The 19,864-nt window shown below is 45.4% G+C and overlaps 1 protein-coding gene across 1 annotated transcript in view; it reads left to right on the plus strand.

Annotated features, from left to right (window-relative positions):
- The window catches only part of DEPDC4 (DEP domain containing 4), a 41,688-nt gene that overhangs the window by 8,436 nt on the left and 13,388 nt on the right, over window positions 1–19,864 (plus strand). Inside the window, exon 3 of the mRNA XM_068272811.1 lies at window positions 18,381–18,529. Within this exon, the coding sequence (XP_068128912.1) occupies window positions 18,381–18,529 (149 nt within the window). The remainder of the gene's footprint in view (window positions 1–18,380; window positions 18,530–19,864) is intronic.

The raw sequence follows: 19,864 nt of genomic DNA on the forward strand, positions 1-19,864 counted from the left end.
TCACCATTGCAATATACACATGTACCAGCAAACTGCTCACTGAAAAATGGTGAATGAGGTAATAGCAAAACAGAATTTCTCCCAGAGTAAAATGCATTAGAAACTACTTTTTACCCTCTGTTGCCGTCACAGTAAGTAGTGAAATTCTTACAGATCTGTCAGGTTTTGGACTAGTCCATCTCCTCATGGGGCATGCATTATTTCTTTAGTTACTAAAGCACTTACTGATCTGCAGTTGCTTAGTCCAACTGCCACAATAGTGTGCAAATGTGCAGGGAAGTTGCCATCTTTGTATAGAGTCTTTCCATAGTGTTTTTGTGAATAAAGGAAATACTAAGAATTCCCCATGAGGAGTTGGACTAGTCCAAAATCTGTCTAATCTTTCAGCTTTTTACTACCTAGTGTAAGTGACAGCAAAATAGGAAAAAAGTAATTTGTAGTGCATTGTACTGTAGGAGAAACGTACATTTTGATAAGTGTTTTTTTTTTTTCTTTCACAATTTTTTGAAGATAAGGGTCCTTTTAATAACTAATTCTACTTCAGGACTAATATATCAATCAATAATCCAGATCTGAAAATATATGGCTGTGCAAAAAGCAGTAGTAATGGCAGAGAACTTCAACCTCATAGCAAGCATACGGTTAAATTGAGGAATTTATATGGGAGTATAGAACCATAAATTATATTAGCAATATATTAGTAGTGAAGCATGCACAGGCAGTGAACTAAGCAAGGGTTAAAGTGGACCTGAACTCAGAACTCCTTTCTACTCTAAAAGATACCCAATAGCATAGTAACCTTTAAGGTGGCCAGACACTTATAGATTTGCAGCAGATTTGACCATCAGATAGATTTGTCAGATGCCTGTCAAGTCGAATCTGACAGGAATCTATCCGATGTGTGCCACACACTAGGAACAGATTTCAAATAGATTTCAGAATGAAATCTATTGGAAATCTATCTAAATGCATTATTGGACCATTAGGTCCAATGCAACTCTATGGGCCATGGATTTGCTACCAGCAGCACTTCGACCTAGATCTTCCATCCTACAGATCAAATCCATCGAAATCGACCAGTGTATGGGCCCCTATAAACAAAAAACATTTCTTTATTACAGCTGATATAAATCTGCACTGTTTCCTCTTCCTGATTCATTGAAGCAGACATGTTGCTTACAGCCTGTACTTTCAAATGGGCTTATCTGCCATTGGCAGTCATGTGACAGAGTGGAGGGATCAAATTACAATTAGACACAAATGAGGGGGAATTACACAGGCTAAACTTTGTAATGGACAACTGAAGTGAGAGGTATATGGAGGCTGCCGTATTAATTTACTTTTAAGCAATGCAAGTTGTCTGGCAGCCTTACTGATGTATTTCACTGCAGTAGTGTCTGAATAACACCAAAAACAAGCATACAGCTAATCTCATCAGATCTGACAATAATGTCAAACACCTGATCTGCTGCATGCTTGTTCAGGGTCTATGGCTAAAGTATTAGAGGCAGAGAATCAACAGGATAGCCAGGCAACTGGCATTACTTAAAAGGAAATAAATATATCAGCCTCCATATACCTCTCAATTCAGTTGTCCTTTTAACCTCTTGAGGACCACAGTGTTACCCCACCCCCACCCCCTAAAGACCAGGCCTTTTTTCTGCTACCGTCTTTCCCCGAATTTAAGACCTCCCCCTAAAGCAGTGTTCCCCAACCCTGTCCTCATGGCCCACCAACAGTGCATGTTCTGTGGAAATCCACAGAGGTAGTTAATCAGCTCTGCTGAGACACTAATTACCCCACCTGTGCATGTTTGTGGTTTTCTACAAAACACGTACTGTTGGTGGGCCTTGAGGACAGGGTTGGGGAACTCTGCCCTAAAGTAAGACACCCCATTTATTTCGAGAGTGCTCGAAATATAAGACATCCCCCTAATATAAAACCTAGTGGCAGAGCGGCTCCTGCTCGCTTGCCCGCCTGCTCCCTTTACCTCCCCTGCTCTTGCTGCTGTCCCCTCGTTAAAGTCCGGAATCCTCTGCTGATTATGCCTGTCATTAATCACACCGCAGATTAGCGGTGACTCGCGGTGAAAGCAGCTACAGGAATGTATCAGGTAACAGCGCCGCCCTATACAGGAAGTGATCTCTGTTAACTTCCTGTCGGCGCTGTTACCTGATACATTCCTGTAGCTTCTTTCACCACGAGTCACCGCTAATCTGCGGTGTGATTAATGACAGGCATAATCAGCAGAGGATTCCGGACTTCAACAAGGGGACAGCAGCAAGAGCAGGGGAGGTAAAGGGAGTGGGTGGGCAAGCAAGTGGGCGGGCAGACGGTGTTAATAATGACAGGCATAATCAATCAGGAGAGGCTTCTGGACTTTAACAGGAGGACAGCAGCAAGAGCAGGGGAGGTAAAGGTAGTGGGCGGGTAGGGAAAATCTATCTGGCTACCATCATAGAATTTAAGACCTCCCCGAAAATAAGACCTAGCACAAATTTTGAAAGACAAATTAATATAAGACAGTGTCTTATTTTCGGGGAAACACAGTAATTGGGTGGGGTCTGATCCCCGGTCGGAGATTGAAGGTGGGGCGGAGCTCCACCCCCCGAGCAGGAGATGCGCGCACAGCTTGCGCACAATGGCTTCAATTCATCAAAGGGTGTTTTATAACAAAATCCCAGTCCTTAAAATATCGCATTCGGTATTTTACACTTCACTGTGCTAATTCATCAATATTTTCACACATGTGGTAGATGTTCGGTAAGTTACCGAAAAGGTCCGTGCAGTGAGGGCATTACAATAGGAAAGAGGCAGCACCGACATCCCTATACATGTGCCTTTTATATTTGTTGTGCTGCCTCTGCTCTTGCTGAATCTGTCTCATTAGTCTTAAGTTTCTATTTACTTGCCACAGCTTAGATGAACTGCTGAGAAACATTACACATTCCCTGCTTAGGTCATTTTGCCACGAGCTCCCACTTGCATCCCTGCATATTTAAACAGGCACTCAAGGGGTTACACTACCGAAGAATAGTGCCTGGAAAATAACTTTAATTCTTTTCTCTCCCCTGGCTGCCTGGGGGGGGTCTGTTCCACCCGAGAAGCCTGGCCACCTATCAGCATCACTTGCAGGGGACAGGGGAGGTTTCTATGGTCCTGTCACACACGGAGAAGGCATTCCAAGCTCCTTATCGACAGGGGAGAGCTGGAGATAAACACCGCACATGTTATCGAATGCTGTGAGCTTGATGAATTAACATTTGCTGACCTTTTACTGACATGTGTTGAGGTAATCACCTAACAAGTCGGTAATTTATCTCTCTGCACCGGAATGTCTGCTTCTCATGCGGTAACTGCTTTGATGAATTAACATTTTACTAAGTGCTCCGTAAAGTCAGCTGTTTTCAGCATTACCGAATGCGGTAATGCTTGATGAATTGAAGCCAATCTCCGATCTCAAACTGCAGCCCCAAGACTTGACGCCAATTGGCGTTAGGCGGTCCTGGGGCTACAGCCACGCCCGTTGACGTGGGGCGGTCGCCAACTAGTTAAAGAGACTCTGAAGCAACTTTTAAAACCGCTTTTTACCTTATTCTACATGGGCTAAAACGCCACTCTCCCGCGGCAGAACGAGGGGTCTTTACCCCCCAAATCCCCTCCCCTCCGTAGTGCCCGGGGATCGCTTCCTGCTTGAGGCAGGGCTAATGGCCGCAGCCCTGCCTCTCAGTGCGTCTATCAGCACTGATCACCGCCTCTCCCCGCCCCTCTGTCTTCCTTCACTGAGAGGGGCGGGGAGAGGCGGAGATCCGCCGCTGATAGACTCGCATGGAGGCAGAGCTACAGCCGAAAGCTCTGCCTCCAGGAGCAGCAAAATCTACGACCAAGCTGGTCGTGGGTTTTGCAGGGTGGGTAAAGACCCCTCGTTCTGCCGCGGGAGAGCGGCGTTTTAGCAGGGGCAAACATGCCCATGTAGAATATAAGCTAAAAAGCTGTTTTAAAAGTCGCTTCAGAGTCTCTTTAAATACATACAGGGTGCATTTCTGTTACGTTTTTTTCCTTGTGTCCTGTGCAAGAGTTCAGGTACACGTTAACAGCTTTGAGCTTTTTACAGTCAGACTACTAATCCATAATGGCTTGTCTTTGGTTACTGATTTTGCATTATCACCTAAGGCAAATATTAGTCATCGCACCATATGTGTACAAAGTCCAAATGTATGGATTATTTATGTTGGTTTTTGCTCATTTTAATTGCATAATTCTGGCAAAAGAACAAGAGAAATTTTTTTTTTTTTTTTTTTGCCTTTTTATAGGTATTCTAGCTGAGCTGTTGCTAGACATTTAGAGTGATTTGGCTACTGATGTGACAGCTCCTGGATCGCTACCACACTGCTTCAAGCAGCGCTTTGCAAAACTGCTAGTGGGACCACCCCCCATTGGGATTCACTGGCAAAGTACTTTGGCGTTTGCTGGTGATCGGCAAACACTGACATAGTGCACCTTGTGTGTTCCAGGTGGCTGAAGGGGGTGAATTTCCTTTCACCTCCTCCAATGCAACTGCCAGTCACTTTCTAGTGCTTGGCACGGGCGGTAGAGAGCCCCCCACCTCCATGTATTCACGTCTGTGCTAAGACCCAACATGCTTTATGTTGCCATCAGGTAACACTGCCGTGTACCAAAGGCTAACATGAGTAGTGTTACATAGGCGGTCATTTAGCTGCATTTTAATTGTGCCCGAAAGGCGATTGTGACCGGCAGCCAGGAGGCTGAACTGCCTGGAAAGCACTCATTTTGGCCTCCTATGTGAAAGCTTGTAACTGTATGAGCAGATCCCAGATGCACAAATCTGCAGACGTATACTTCCTTGTACCTATCGTTGATGTACTATTCTTTGGAATGCAGCACAACAGCAATATAACCATGTGTAATACTGTAGTCCAAAATATTCTTGAGGGCTGGTTCACACCAAGAGCACTTTCAAAAGAGCTAGTGTTTTTGAAAAAAGCGCTTGGCTAATATCTTTCTATGGGCTAGTTCACATAATGTGTTTTTTTCGGTTTTTTTTGTTTTGTTTCTTTTGCGCAAATGCAGGCCCTGCAGCATTTTGGAGGCGATTACGCCTGAATGTAAAGTATAGCGAAATTTTACTATCGCTTGAAAAGTCGTTGAACAGAACAATTTTGTTTTTGCCAAAAGCTGCTCACTTCCAGGTCAAAGTGTACTTCCTGTTTTGCCCCAAGAACTATAAAATTGCTAATTGCAAATGCTCCAAAATCACTAGGCATAAATAGACAATCAGTAGGCGCATGCTGGGAATCTCTACTGCAAATCATTACAAAACGATTTTTGCGGTGAACTGGGACCCAGTCAGTATTACATTTTCTTCACACAACACAAGCATCTTCTGCCGTTCTTAATAATACATCCAAACGAGTGCTGGGTGAAATCCCCTCAAGACTCTCTTACGTGAGTATTTATACCTCTACCTCTATGCAAATACGAGATAACCTGTGCTGGCCAGTTTCTTGTATACATTGTTGGTGAGTGGGGTGTCAAAAACCAGAGCGGTTCTTGCCTTTTTCATGATTGCTAACTCAGTAAAGGACCAGCCCTTAAAGCGTTGCTATCATATAGATCCGGCATAGTGGGGTCTGAACCCTCTATAACAGTAATTATAGATTGACGGTATACCTTGAAATGAATCAAAGCACTCAGTATTTGATTTTATATAAAACATTGTATTTGCTTATCATACAGCATATATACAATATATGAACAGTTCCAAGTAGTGTTTCCTTCTAACAGTAGTCCATCTCATCAAGGCTTTATAGCCAAGCGATCATCAATCTTCTAAGTACATTCAAAAAAGAATATAACAGTTGTGTTATGAAGAATAAGATCAAAAATAGTCTCATCTGTATCAATAGCTGTGTATCTAGAAGCTGTGTGAAACTTGTAGTAATCTTCTTAAAGAAATGGCATAAAAAATAGCTTCTAAAAAAACTTATTGCTAACATCTTAACAGAACTTAATGCTGAAAAATTAATAAAGTAAGTCACCAGAATATTAACCATATTATCCCTTCTCTGTCACCTCCCCAGCATCTAGAACCACTTGTGGGAAGGTAGCTTCTGCCTCATGTGTGTGTTTGGCCATGTGGCCTTAGCAGCTTGGGAGCGCTCTCAAGTACAAGCACCTATAATATGAATGCTACTATTTTATGGGGTTTACCTTACAATGGCTACACTCTATGGGTTGGTGTGTAATTTATGCAGCCAATAATGTTTTTCTAGTATGATTAACTCATTACTTGTGCTATTATTGAACACTAGGCGCATAAGCCCACCTGTTGAAAACGGGTGCTAGGGCTTATTCCCCCCCCCCCCCCCCCCTTCACCACCACCTTGCCCATGCTGCAAGCCGCGCTCCCCACCTCGAACGCTCATCTGCACCCATCCTCATGCTCTCCGATGTCCTCCCGCGTGCCACACATGCACAGTAGCACAAATGCACAGGCACAGGAGAGGACGGGAGGGACACGGGTATTTTATTATAGAGGATAGTCTGAGTGGAATATACAGTGGCTTGCAAAAGTATCCGGCCTCCTTGAAGTTTTCCACATTTTGTCATATTACTGCCACAAACCTAAATCAATTTGATTGGAATTCCACATGAAAGACCAACACAAAGTGATGTACACATGAGAAGTGGAACGAAAATCATACATGATTCCAAACATTTTTTACAAATAAATAACTGCAAAGTGGTGTGTGCATAATTATTCGGCCCCCTTTGATCTGAGTGCAGTCAGTTGCCTATAGACATTTCCTGATGAGTGCTAATGACTAAATAGAGTGCACCTGTGTGTACTCTGTCAGTACAAATACAGCAGCTCTGTGAGGGCCTCAGAGGTTGTCTAAGAGAATATTGGGAGCAACAACACCATGAAGTCCAAAGAACACACCAGACAGGTCAGGGATCAAGTTATTGAGAAATTTAAAGCAGGATTAGGCTACAAAAAGATTTCCAAAGCCTTGAACATCCCACGGAGCACTGTTCAAGTGATCATTCAGAAATGGAAGAAACTGTACACAACTGGCACAACTGTACACCTCTCCTTTAAGGGGTGCGTTGCTTCCAGTCTTGGTGCGAGCGAGGCGTGCCCAAGGTGGTCAATATAATGGCTGACAGGCTATACTTTCATATGCTTGTAGACAGTTGCTTATACAAGACGTGTGCTCCGCTCCACAACTTGGAAAGAAGAGGTTTGAACATTATACATATAGAGACAGATAGCGTGCATCTTCCGTCTTAAGCATGTAGATTTATTGTCAGTGTTGTACATCAAAATTGAATTCTGTGCATTGCATATTCCATAACTGCATACAAAGTTTGTAAAGTATTGCGCATATATAGTACCTTGCGGTTCCTTGTGAGGGCCTGTCAGCGTGGGAGGTGGGAGTGAGGGACTGATGTGGGCCTAGCGACGGCCGTTTCGCGTCCTCCTGGACGCTTGGTCACGCCGTGTTCCACTGCAAGCCTGCGCCGTCTCGCCACTGCATACATACGGGGAAACCCCGCCTCCACAGTGGCGTCACAGCGCCGGCCGTGATTGGGGCTCAAGTTTCCACCAATGGGAGAGCCGGAGGAGTTACACCATGCGTACGGTGCCCGGCAAGGGACAATGCACGCGGACGGACTGTCGCATAAACACACGTCATTAATGACGCGTGTCATGCGGCTCACCTCCAGCGCATGCGTAAATCACACGTACCACTGGAGAGCTCGCGCACTGGATGAAATATCACCAGTAGAGAGCGCCAACGCTGTAAGTCCCTTCATTAGCCGGCACATCGCAAACGTCTGGCACATATATTTCTGTCACCATTGGGCAGACACCCCTAGCTCATCCACCGGTGGAAAAATAAAATAAAATTAGTGATAGTGCATAATGTGACACACCATTAAAATTAATTACTGGGACTGAGAAGCAGGATATTTACAATTACATTTGTTATTTCTTCGGACAGTTGTATCTACTCATGTGGCCTTTAACCTCAAACAGACACAAAAGTATGGAATAGAAAAGGGACAGGGGAAAAAATATATATGCCGGCCATCACTGGCCGTCTCAGACATGTATGTAAATTATACTCAAGTATAAACCATTGGATACATATATACTGACTGAACAATCATATATAACACTTGTCAGCAGCATACTCATGCCTAACACTAACAATTGGTACTGACCTCGGCATAAAATCTGCAACACCCCATTTCCTTACAAATCGGTACCCCAATTTGTGTCGCTCGACCCGGAGTTTAAGGATCCAAAGTGCTTGCAAGCTCCACCTTATCATTAAGGCCTAATGGGCCCAGGGCTTCGGTTTGTAAAATCAACCAGGTCTCCCTTCTCAACAATAACCTGTCTCTGTTACCACCCCGTCTTGCCTTATCTACTCTCTCCAAACCCGCAAATTTTAAACCCTTGGTATCTCCTTGATGGTGTTCTTTCATATGGGCAATGAAACGGGCACAACCCCTACCACTTTTAACCGATCCTAGATGTTCCCCTACCCGTTCTTTTAGTGGACGCGTGGTTTGCCCTATGTAGAACCGTTTACAAGGGCAAAAGAGGACGTAGACCACATACTTGGTTTGGCACGTGATTAGGTCCTTAACCATCAGACATTCCTTCCCTACTTGTACATATCTCTGAGAAATCATGCGAGGGCAGAACTTACAATGTCCACATCGGTGATTGCCTTTTAGCATACCTTTACTCAACCATGTATCTTTCCTAGGGGAAATAAACTCACTGTGGGTAAGCATGTCCCCAAGTGTTGGTGCCCTCCTAAAGGCCACTCTCGGGGGGCCTCCCACAATCTGTTTTAGGGACTCATCTCTCTCTATCAGCGACCAATTAGTAAAGATGGCTTTTCTAACCGTGTCGGCCATAGGTGTATAGTCAAAGGTGAAGGTCATGCGATCCTGCATAGACCTGGACTTATTCCTGGGTGTCAGTAGCTCCCGTCTGGGTTGGCGTTTAGCCCTTCCATATGCCTCCTCTAACAAACTGGCATCATATCCCCTATCGGTCAGGCGTTTGGTGAGATCTGCTGCCTGCATTTCATATTGCATTTCATCAGTATTATTCCTCCTCAGCCTCAAGTATTGGCCATATGGAATGGCTTTTATAACATGTTGCGGGTGAAAACTTTTAGCGTGGAGGAGGGAATTGGTTGCCGTAGGCTTTCTATATCCCTCGCAACACAAAACTCCATTCTTGACCATAATTCGTAGGTCAAGGAAGGTCACCTCTGTATCGCTTTTCTCAGCGGTGAACTCCATGTTAATTGTGTTGCTGTTGATATACTGCAGAAAGCCATCGAACTGTTCGTCCGTTCCCGACCACACCACCAGGACGTCGTCCACGTACCTCGACCATTGTCTGATGTGCCCACGGAATGGATTACTGTCCGAGAGCACAGCAGACTCCTCCCACGCCCCCAGAAAGAGGTTCGCAAAGGAGCATGCCACAGGGGTCCCCATGGCCGTACCCGCTGTCTGATGGTACCAGTGTCCATCAAACAGGAAGGCCTGGGCTTTGTATTAAAGCACAATGCCTTCCTGTTTGATGGACACTGGTACCATCAGACAGCGGGTACGGCCATGGGGACCCCTGTGGCATGCTCCTTTGCGAACCTCTTTCTGGGGGCGTGGGAGGAGTCTGCTGTGCTCTCGGACAGTAATCCATTCCGTGGGCACATCAGACAATGGTCGAGGTACGTGGACGACGTCCTGGTGGTGTGGTCGGGAACGGACGAACAGTTCGATGGCTTTCTGCAGTATATCAACAGCAACACAATTAACATGGAGTTCACCGCTGAGAAAAGCGATACAGAGGTGACCTTCCTTGACCTACGAATTATGGTCAAGAATGGAGTTTTGTGTTGCGAGGGATATAGAAAGCCTACGGCAACCAATTCCCTCCTCCACGCTAAAAGTTTTCACCCGCAACATGTTATAAAAGCCATTCCATATGGCCAATACTTGAGGCTGAGGAGGAATAATACTGATGAAATGCAATATGAAATGCAGGCAGCAGATCTCACCAAACGCCTGACCGATAGGGGATATGATGCCAGTTTGTTAGAGGAGGCATATGGAAGGGCTAAACGCCAACCCAGACGGGAGCTACTGACACCCAGGAATAAGTCCAGGTCTATGCAGGATCGCATGACCTTCACCTTTGACTATACACCTATGGCCGACACGGTTAGAAAAGCCATCTTTACTAATTGGTCGCTGATAGAGAGAGATGAGTCCCTAAAACAGATTGTGGGAGGCCCCCCGAGAGTGGCCTTTAGGAGGGCACCAACACTTGGGGACATGCTTACCCACAGTGAGTTTATTTCCCCTAGGAAAGATACATGGTTGAGTAAAGGTATGCTAAAAGGCAATCACCGATGTGGACATTGTAAGTTCTGCCCTCGCATGATTTCTCAGAGATATGTACAAGTAGGGAAGGAATGTCTGATGGTTAAGGACCTAATCACGTGCCAAACCAAGTATGTGGTCTACGTCCTCTTTTGCCCTTGTAAACGGTTCTACATAGGGCAAACCACGCGTCCACTAAAAGAACGGGTAGGGGAACATCTAGGATCGGTTAAAAGTGGTAGGGGTTGTGCCCGTTTCATTGCCCATATGAAAGAACACCATCAAGGAGATACCAAGGGTTTAAAATTTGCGGGTTTGGAGAGAGTAGATAAGGCAAGACGGGGTGGTAACAGAGACAGGTTATTGTTGAGAAGGGAGACCTGGTTGATTTTACAAACCGAAGCCCTGGGCCCATTAGGCCTTAATGATAAGGTGGAGCTTGCAAGCACTTTGGATCCTTAAACTCCGGGTCGAGCGACACAAATTGGGGTACCGATTTGTAAGGAAATGGGGTGTTGCAGATTTTATGCCGAGGTCAGTACCAATTGTTAGTGTTAGGCATGAGTATGCTGCTGACAAGTGTTATATATGATTGTTCAGTCAGTATATATGTATCCAATGGTTTATACTTGAGTATAATTTACATACATGTCTGAGACGGCCAGTGATGGCCGGCATATATATTTTTTCCCCTGTCCCTTTTCTATTCCATACTTTTGTGTCTGTTTGAGGTTAAAGGCCACATGAGTAGATACAACTGTCCGAAGAAATAACAAATGTAATTGTAAATATCCTGCTTCTCAGTCCCAGTAATTAATTTTAATGGTGTGTCACATTATGCACTATCACTAATTTTATTTTATTTTTCCACCGGTGGATGAGCTAGGGGTGTCTGCCCAATGGTGACAGAAATATATGTGCCAGACGTTTGCGATGTGCCGGCTAATGAAGGGACTTACAGCGTTGGCGCTCTCTACTGGTGATATTTCATCCAGTGCGCGAGCTCTCCAGTGGTACGTGTGATTTACGCATGCGCTGGAGGTGAGCCGCATGACACGCGTCATTAATGACGTGTGTTTATGCGACAGTCCGTCCGCGTGCATTGTCCCTTGCCGGGCACCGTACGCATGGTGTAACTCCTCCGGCTCTCCCATTGGTGGAAACTTGAGCCCCAATCACGGCCGGCGCTGTGACGCCACTGTGGAGGCGGGGTTTCCCCGTATGTATGCAGTGGCGAGACGGCGCAGGCTTGCAGTGGAACACGGCGTGACCAAGCGTCCAGGAGGACGCGAAACGGCCGTCGCTAGGCCCACATCAGTCCCTCACTCCCACCTCCCACGCTGACAGACCCTCACAAGGAACCGCAAGGTACTATATATGCGCAATACTTTACAAACTTTGTATGCAGTTATGGAATATGCAATGCACAGAATTCAATTTTGATGTACAACACTGACAATAAATCTACATGCTTAAGACGGAAGATGCACGCTATCTGTCTCTATATGTATAATGTTCAAACCTCTTCTTTCCAAGTTGTGGAGCGGAGCACACGTCTTGTATAAGCAACTGTCTACAAGCATATGAAAGTATAGCCTGTCAGCCATTATATTGACCACCTTGGGCACGCCTCGCTCGCACCAAGACTGGAAGCAACGCACCCCTTAAAGGAGAAGTGCCACGCCATCCTGTTTCCTTCTACATAACGCTATGGCTTGTCTTTCTTCGACACAATCGGCGTTGAGCACCTCCATGATGCATAGAAACGAGAACGAGGTTGAGAGGGTGTCCAGTGAAGATGACCTTGACGAGATAGATATCGATTCTTTGTCATTTGTGGGCGAGAAGGTGGCGGTAGGACGGGAAGATTTAACCAACTTTTTCTCCAATTTGTCCATATCCACGGTGGCCAACAAGGAGGTGGGAGCAAGGGTTTTGGAGCTCAAACTGGGAAGACTGAGTGAGCAGGAAACAAAGTTATTCTGGACCGTCACTACTTTAAAACGATATAGGAGAGATGGAATCGTGGCACGGGGTTTTAGACGATATTGGGAACCATCGGAATACCGAGATGATAAGGAATTTGTAGAAGAATGGACTGAAGCGCATTTAGATCTTGCAAAGCGCCTACAGAACATAGTGCTGGCTCGCACCACAGTAGAATACAACAAAGTGTCGGACGACCTCAGTGAAACGAAGCAACGCTACAAGGACTCCGTTACGCAAGACAAGTATGAGTTAACGAGCACCAAAATTGAAGATAAAGTGAGTAAAATACAAGATGAGATTAAGGCAAGAAAGTTAAAGAAATTCTTCCGTGACAAGGAAGACTTCGATAGGGGAAGGATCTTTAATTGGGGCCCACAATCCCTGGTGAAAAATCCGAAGGGCAAAGGCTATTGGACCACTGATTCTGGTTCCGACAGCGAAAACGAGCAATCCAATAACCCTAAAAAAACAAAAAAGTATCCTAAAAAGAGACCACAGAAAAAACCTCCTAAGGGTCCTAAAGATGTAAACAACAAAGAGGAAAGGAGCCAGGGTGCCGAAACAGCAGCCCAAGGAGAATCTGGCCCTTTAGACGTAGAACCAGACGAGGACGAGGATGGAAACGTAGAAATAAAATCCAAGAATGTGCATTGGGAAGGGAGAGAGAGCACGAAACCAAGCAGCAAGAAGCGGAAGGGAATGTAGCCACTGATGGCTTGCAAGTCATGAACATTTCCGGGATGGAGATCCCTCCAGCTTGCATTTCCCTTTTATCTAGAGGTTTGAACTTCTGTCCAACGAGGAACTTCGACATAGTGGCCTTCACAATAGACCTTTACAAGTCCACAAGAAAGATCGTGATATGCCAGAGGTTTAACAAAGAACCCATTGATCCAAGTAAAGCCCCAGTGACAACAGGTCTGAGTACTGGTCAGCAGGGGTGTATACCCGAAACTGCCAGTGGACCAGTAGAGGGGTTCTCTCAACTCTTGTTTTCAGCTCAGTCTCCCCATATGACGCAGGGGAACAACACTGATACCTTGGGGTTCAGCCCGCTGGTTCAGTGGGACCCCACGGATGAGGAGCTTAGTCAGATGATGGAAGAACTGTGGGCAGATGGGGGCCACCAAGTGTGGACGGACTTTGGGAGGCCAGAGGCTCTTAGCCTGGGTAGCAGTGGTGATTTCAGGGCCTGCAAGTCTATACAGCCTTTCCCTGTCACACCGGGATCGAGTATAGATCATTTTTTTGATAGGGTGATGAAAGACATTAAGGCGGAGATTTATCAAACTGCGGTGCCGAATCTGGGCGGCGCGGAGAGAGAGGCCCTCAAGTGGCTGAAGCAAAACAAGGACTTGGTGATAAGGGGAGCGGACAAGGGTGGAAACCTGGTTATCATGTCAGCAACTCAGTATAAAAATGAAGCCGAAAGGCAACTGAGTGACATAGCCACATATTGTCCGCTCCAGGGAGATCCAACTCCTAAATACCAAAACAAGTTGCGCACTCTGCTACGCAGAGGTGCGGAGCGAGGATATCTTTCACAAAAACTAGCCCGTGATTTGCTTCCTCTCTGTCCGCGCCGTCCGGTATGGTACCACATACCAAAAATGCATAAATCCGTGACCGCACCGCCGGGACGTCCCATTGTCTCTGGCTGTGGGTCTCTCACTGAGAGGCTGTCCAGGTATCTCGACCATCTCCTGCGCCCCCTCCTTAAGGGGGTGCCCTCTTATTTGAGGGATACGTTGGAGGTTCTGCAGATGGTGGAGCGTGCCACATGGGTCCCCGGTGACAGACTGGCCACTATCGACGTGGTCAGTCTGTACAGCCGTATCCCCCAGGATTTGGGGATTGAGGCTGTCAGACATTTTCTGACTCGCACAGACAGAGACGACGAATACATAGACTTCGTCTGTGAATGCCTGGGCTTTGTATTAAAGCACAATGCCTTCCTGTTTGATGGACACTGGTACCATCAGACAGCGGGTACGGCCATGGGGACCCCTGTGGCATGCTCCTTTGCGAACCTCTTTCTGGGGGCGTGGGAGGAGTCTGCTGTGCTCTCGGACAGTAATCCATTCCGTGGGCACATCAGACAATGGTCGAGGTACGTGGACGACGTCCTGGTGGTGTGGTCGGGAACGGACGAACAGTTCGATGGCTTTCTGCAGTATATCAACAGCAACACAATTAACATGGAGTTCACCGCTGAGAAAAGCGATACAGAGGTGACCTTCCTTGACCTACGAATTATGGTCAAGAATGGAGTTTTGTGTTGCGAGGGATATAGAAAGCCTACGGCAACCAATTCCCTCCTCCACGCTAAAAGTTTTCACCCGCAACATGTTATAAAAGCCATTCCATATGGCCAATACTTGAGGCTGAGGAGGAATAATACTGATGAAATGCAATATGAAATGCAGGCAGCAGATCTCACCAAACGCCTGACCGATAGGGGATATGATGCCAGTTTGTTAGAGGAGGCATATGGAAGGGCTAAACGCCAACCCAGACGGGAGCTACTGACACCCAGGAATAAGTCCAGGTCTATGCAGGATCGCATGACCTTCACCTTTGACTATACACCTATGGCCGACACGGTTAGAAAAGCCATCTTTACTAATTGGTCGCTGATAGAGAGAGATGAGTCCCTAAAACAGATTGTGGGAGGCCCCCCGAGAGTGGCCTTTAGGAGGGCACCAACACTTGGGGACATGCTTACCCACAGTGAGTTTATTTCCCCTAGGAAAGATACATGGTTGAGTAAAGGTATGCTAAAAGGCAATCACCGATGTGGACATTGTAAGTTCTGCCCTCGCATGATTTCTCAGAGATATGTACAAGTAGGGAAGGAATGTCTGATGGTTAAGGACCTAATCACGTGCCAAACCAAGTATGTGGTCTACGTCCTCTTTTGCCCTTGTAAACGGTTCTACATAGGGCAAACCACGCGTCCACTAAAAGAACGGGTAGGGGAACATCTAGGATCGGTTAAAAGTGGTAGGGGTTGTGCCCGTTTCATTGCCCATATGAAAGAACACCATCAAGGAGATACCAAGGGTTTAAAATTTGCGGGTTTGGAGAGAGTAGATAAGGCAAGACGGGGTGGTAACAGAGACAGGTTATTGTTGAGAAGGGAGACCTGGTTGATTTTACAAACCGAAGCCCTGGGCCCATTAGGCCTTAATGATAAGGTGGAGCTTGCAAGCACTTTGGATCCTTAAACTCCGGGTCGAGCGACACAAATTGGGGTACCGATTTGTAAGGAAATGGGGTGTTGCAGATTTTATGCCGAGGTCAGTACCAATTGTTAGTGTTAGGCATGAGTATGCTGCTGACAAGTGTTATATATGATTGTTCAGTCAGTATATATGTATCCAATGGTTTATACTTGAGTATAATTTACATACATGTCTGAGACGGCCAGTGATGGCCGGCATATATATTTTTTCCCCTGTCCCTTTTCTATTCCATACTTTTGTGTCTGTTTGAGGTTAAAGGCCACATGAGTAGATACAACTGTCCGAAGAAATAACAAATGTAATTGTAAATATCCTGCTTCTCAGTCCCAGTAATTAATTTTAATGGTGTGTCACATTATGCACTATCACTAATTTTATTTTATTTTTCCACCGGTGGATGAGCTAGGGGTGTCTGCCCAATGGTGACAGAAATATATGTGCCAGACGTTTGCGATGTGCCGGCTAATGAAGGGACTTACAGCGTTGGCGCTCTCTACTGGTGATATTTCATCCAGTGCGCGAGCTCTCCAGTGGTACGTGTGATTTACGCATGCGCTGGAGGTGAGCCGCATGACACGCGTCATTAATGACGTGTGTTTATGCGACAGTCCGTCCGCGTGCATTGTCCCTTGCCGGGCACCGTACGCATGGTGTAACTCCTCCGGCTCTCCCATTGGTGGAAACTTGAGCCCCAATCACGGCCGGCGCTGTGACGCCACTGTGGAGGCGGGGTTTCCCCGTATGTATGCAGTGGCGAGACGGCGCAGGCTTGCAGTGGAACACGGCGTGACCAAGCGTCCAGGAGGACGCGAAACGGCCGTCGCTAGGCCCACATCAGTCCCTCACTCCCACCTCCCACGCTGACAGGCCCTCACAAGGAACCGCAAGGTACTATATATGCGCAATACTTTACAAACTTTGTATGCAGTTATGGAATATGCAATGCACAGAATTCAATTTTGATGTACAACACTGACAATAAATCTACATGCTTAAGACGGAAGATGCACGCTATCTGTCTCTATATGTACAACTGTACACCTACCAAGACAAGGCCATCCACCTAAACTCACAGGCCGAACAGGGAGAGCGCTGAACAGAAATGCAGTCAAGAGGCCCATGGTGACTGGATGAGCTGCAGAGATCTACAGCTCAGGTGGGAGACTCTGTCCATAGGACAACTATTAGTCATGCACTGTACAAAGTTGGCCTTTATGGAAGAGTGGCAAGAAGAAAGGCATTGTTAACAGAAAGCATAAGAAGTCCCGTTTGCAGTTTGCCACAAGCCATGTGGGGGACACAGCAACCATGTTGGAGAAGATGCTTTGGTCAGATGAGACCAAAATGGAACTTTTTGGCCAAAATGCAAAACGCTATGTGTGGCAGAAAACTAACACTGCACATCACTCTGAACACACCATCCCCACTGTCAAATATGGTGGTGGCAGCATCATGCTCTGGGGGTGCTTCTCTTCAGAAGGGACAGGGAAGCTGGTCTGAGTTGATGGGAAGATGGATGGAGCCAAATACAGGGCAATCTTGGAAGAAAACCTCTTGGAGACTGCAAAAGACTTGAGACTAGGGCGGAGGTTCACCTTCCAGCAGGACAATGACCCTAAACCTAAAGCCAGGGCAACAATGGAATGGTTTAAAACAAAACATATCTATATGTTAGAATGGCCCAGTCACCGTCCAGATCTAAATCCAATCGAGAATCTGTGGCAAGATCTGAAAACTGCTGTTCACAAACGCTGTCCATCTAATCTGACTGAGCTGGAGCAGTTTTGCAAAGAAGAATGGGCACGGATTTCAGTCTCTAGATGTGCAAAGCTGGTAGAGACGTACCCTAAAAGACTGGCAGCTGTAATTGTAGCAAAAGGTGGCTCTACAAAGTATTGACTCAGGGGGCCGAATGATTACGCACACCCCACTTTGCAGTTATTTATTTGTAAAAAATGTTTGGAATGATGTATGATTTTCGTTCCACTTCTCATATGTACACAACTTTGTATTGATCTTTCACGTGGCATTCCAATAAAATTGATACATTTTTGTGGCAGTAATGTGGCAAAATGAGAAAAACTTCAAGGGGGCCGAATACTTTTGCAACCGACTGTATTTGTCTGATGCTGCATTGATACTTTACTTTTGCATCTTCTTCCAGTTGCTTGTTGAAGTTCATCTTCCCAGCTGCCAGCCACGAGTGCATGATTTGTGGTGTTACCTGGCAGCAAAAAAGCAACATGCCGCAATCAGATGTGACTACATAGGGGTAGCTGCCCCTCCATTGCCCCTGCTGACTGCTAGCAAGTGCCGGGCCCATGCACGAAAGCAACTGACAGATGGTGAATTCACCACTATCAGACTCCCATGTGAAAAGAGGCCTCAGCGTATCCTGCAAAATTGAGGTGGTTTGCTCTATGGATCTCTGATGGAAAGTGTAATAATCAATTCATCATTAAGACCTATTTTTAAAAAGAACTATGGCTTGAGAGGAGGTTAGTGAACCTTCTATAGTGTGTAACCTAATATTTGTATAGCCAGATCCTAGCAGTGACACAAAGTAAGATTTATATTCCCCATTATTTGTATCTGTAAAAGCCATTAATCACTGTAGTAGGTTAAGGTTAAACGAGATACCATGTATCCAGCAATCATGTGTTCTCATTTATACATGTTGCGTTCTTCTTTTTGCCAATACAGGACAGGACGTGTTGTAACAATAAGCAATCCTTCCGCCTTGGATCCTGCCAATGAGAAACTAAATGATCTCCTTAATTGCATTTGTGATCATCCGAATGCATACATGAACTCTGAGCTCCCTACGCAGACCAGTATCCCTACACAAAAAGGTGAGATACACCTGGCATTTTATCAGCTACTTATAGTTCTGCAAATAAGAGCTATGACTCTAGGTGCAGCCTCCAGTCTATGTAATACTTCTGAAAGCAAGCTGGAATGGTGCAGGAACCACAAAACACTCTTGGGTAATAGTGTGCTGTTATGAACACTAGCAATAATAGCCCAGATTTTGCAAGTCATGTAATTTTGAAATATTGCTGTAGATGAGGTTAGAGATGTCTAAATGATATAAAGGAGAATATGTTCCAGGAACTAATGTTTTGACCATTAAATTTGTATCTTAGGATCAGAAGTAGGGATTCTGTAGCATATCCCACTGACTGCCATATCCTATTTCCACGTCGGCTTACAAAACGAGTATTTTAACTACCAGTTTTGAGCTGAAAATAGTATTGATATGATGATCCCTGTTCACCAGATATTCTTTTTCTTTTGGTTAACATGTCAGGTTTATTAGAAAAGAAAAATAAGCAATACAAGGAAATACAATATTTTGATTATATGACACAGTGATGTGAAAAACTATTTGCCCCCGTCCTGATTTCTTATTCTTTTGCATGTTTGTGACACTTAAATGTTTCTGCTCATCAATAACCTTTAACTATTAGTCAAAGATAACATAATTCAACACAAAATGCAGTTTTAAATGATGGTTTTTATTATTTAGTGAGACAAAAAACTCCAAATCTACATGGCCCTGTGTGAAAAAGTGATTGACCCCTTGTTAAAAAAAATAACATAACTGTGGTTTATCACACCTGAGTTCAGTTTCTGTAGTAACCCCCAGGCCTGATTACTGCCACACCTGCTTCAATCAAGAAATCTCTTAAATAGGAGCTATCTGACAGAGAAGTAGACCAAAAGTACCTCAAAAGATAGACATCATGCCAAGATCCAAAGAAATTCAGGAACAAATGAGAACAAAAGTAATTGAGATCTATCAGTCTGGTAAAGGTTATAAAGCCATTTCTAAAGCTTTGGGACTCCAGCGAACCACACACTGAGAGCCATTATCCACAAATGGCAAAAACATGGACCAGTGATGAACCTTCCCAGGAGTGGCCGGCCGACCAAAATTACCCCAAAAGTGCAGAGAAAACTCATCTGATAGGCCACAAAAGACCCCAGGACAACATCTAAAGAACTGCAGGCCTCACTTGCCTCAATTAAGTTCAGTGTTCACAACTGCACCATAAGAAGGAGACTGGGCAAAAACGGCCTGCATGGCAGATATCCAAGGCGCAAACCACTTTTAAGCAAAAAGAACATTAAGGCTCGTCTCAATTTTGCTAAAAAACATCTCAATGATTGCCAAGACTTTTTGG

Source organism: Hyperolius riggenbachi, chromosome 3 (assembly GCF_040937935.1).
Source record: "Hyperolius riggenbachi isolate aHypRig1 chromosome 3, aHypRig1.pri, whole genome shotgun sequence".
Taxonomy (NCBI): domain Eukaryota; kingdom Metazoa; phylum Chordata; class Amphibia; order Anura; family Hyperoliidae; genus Hyperolius; species Hyperolius riggenbachi.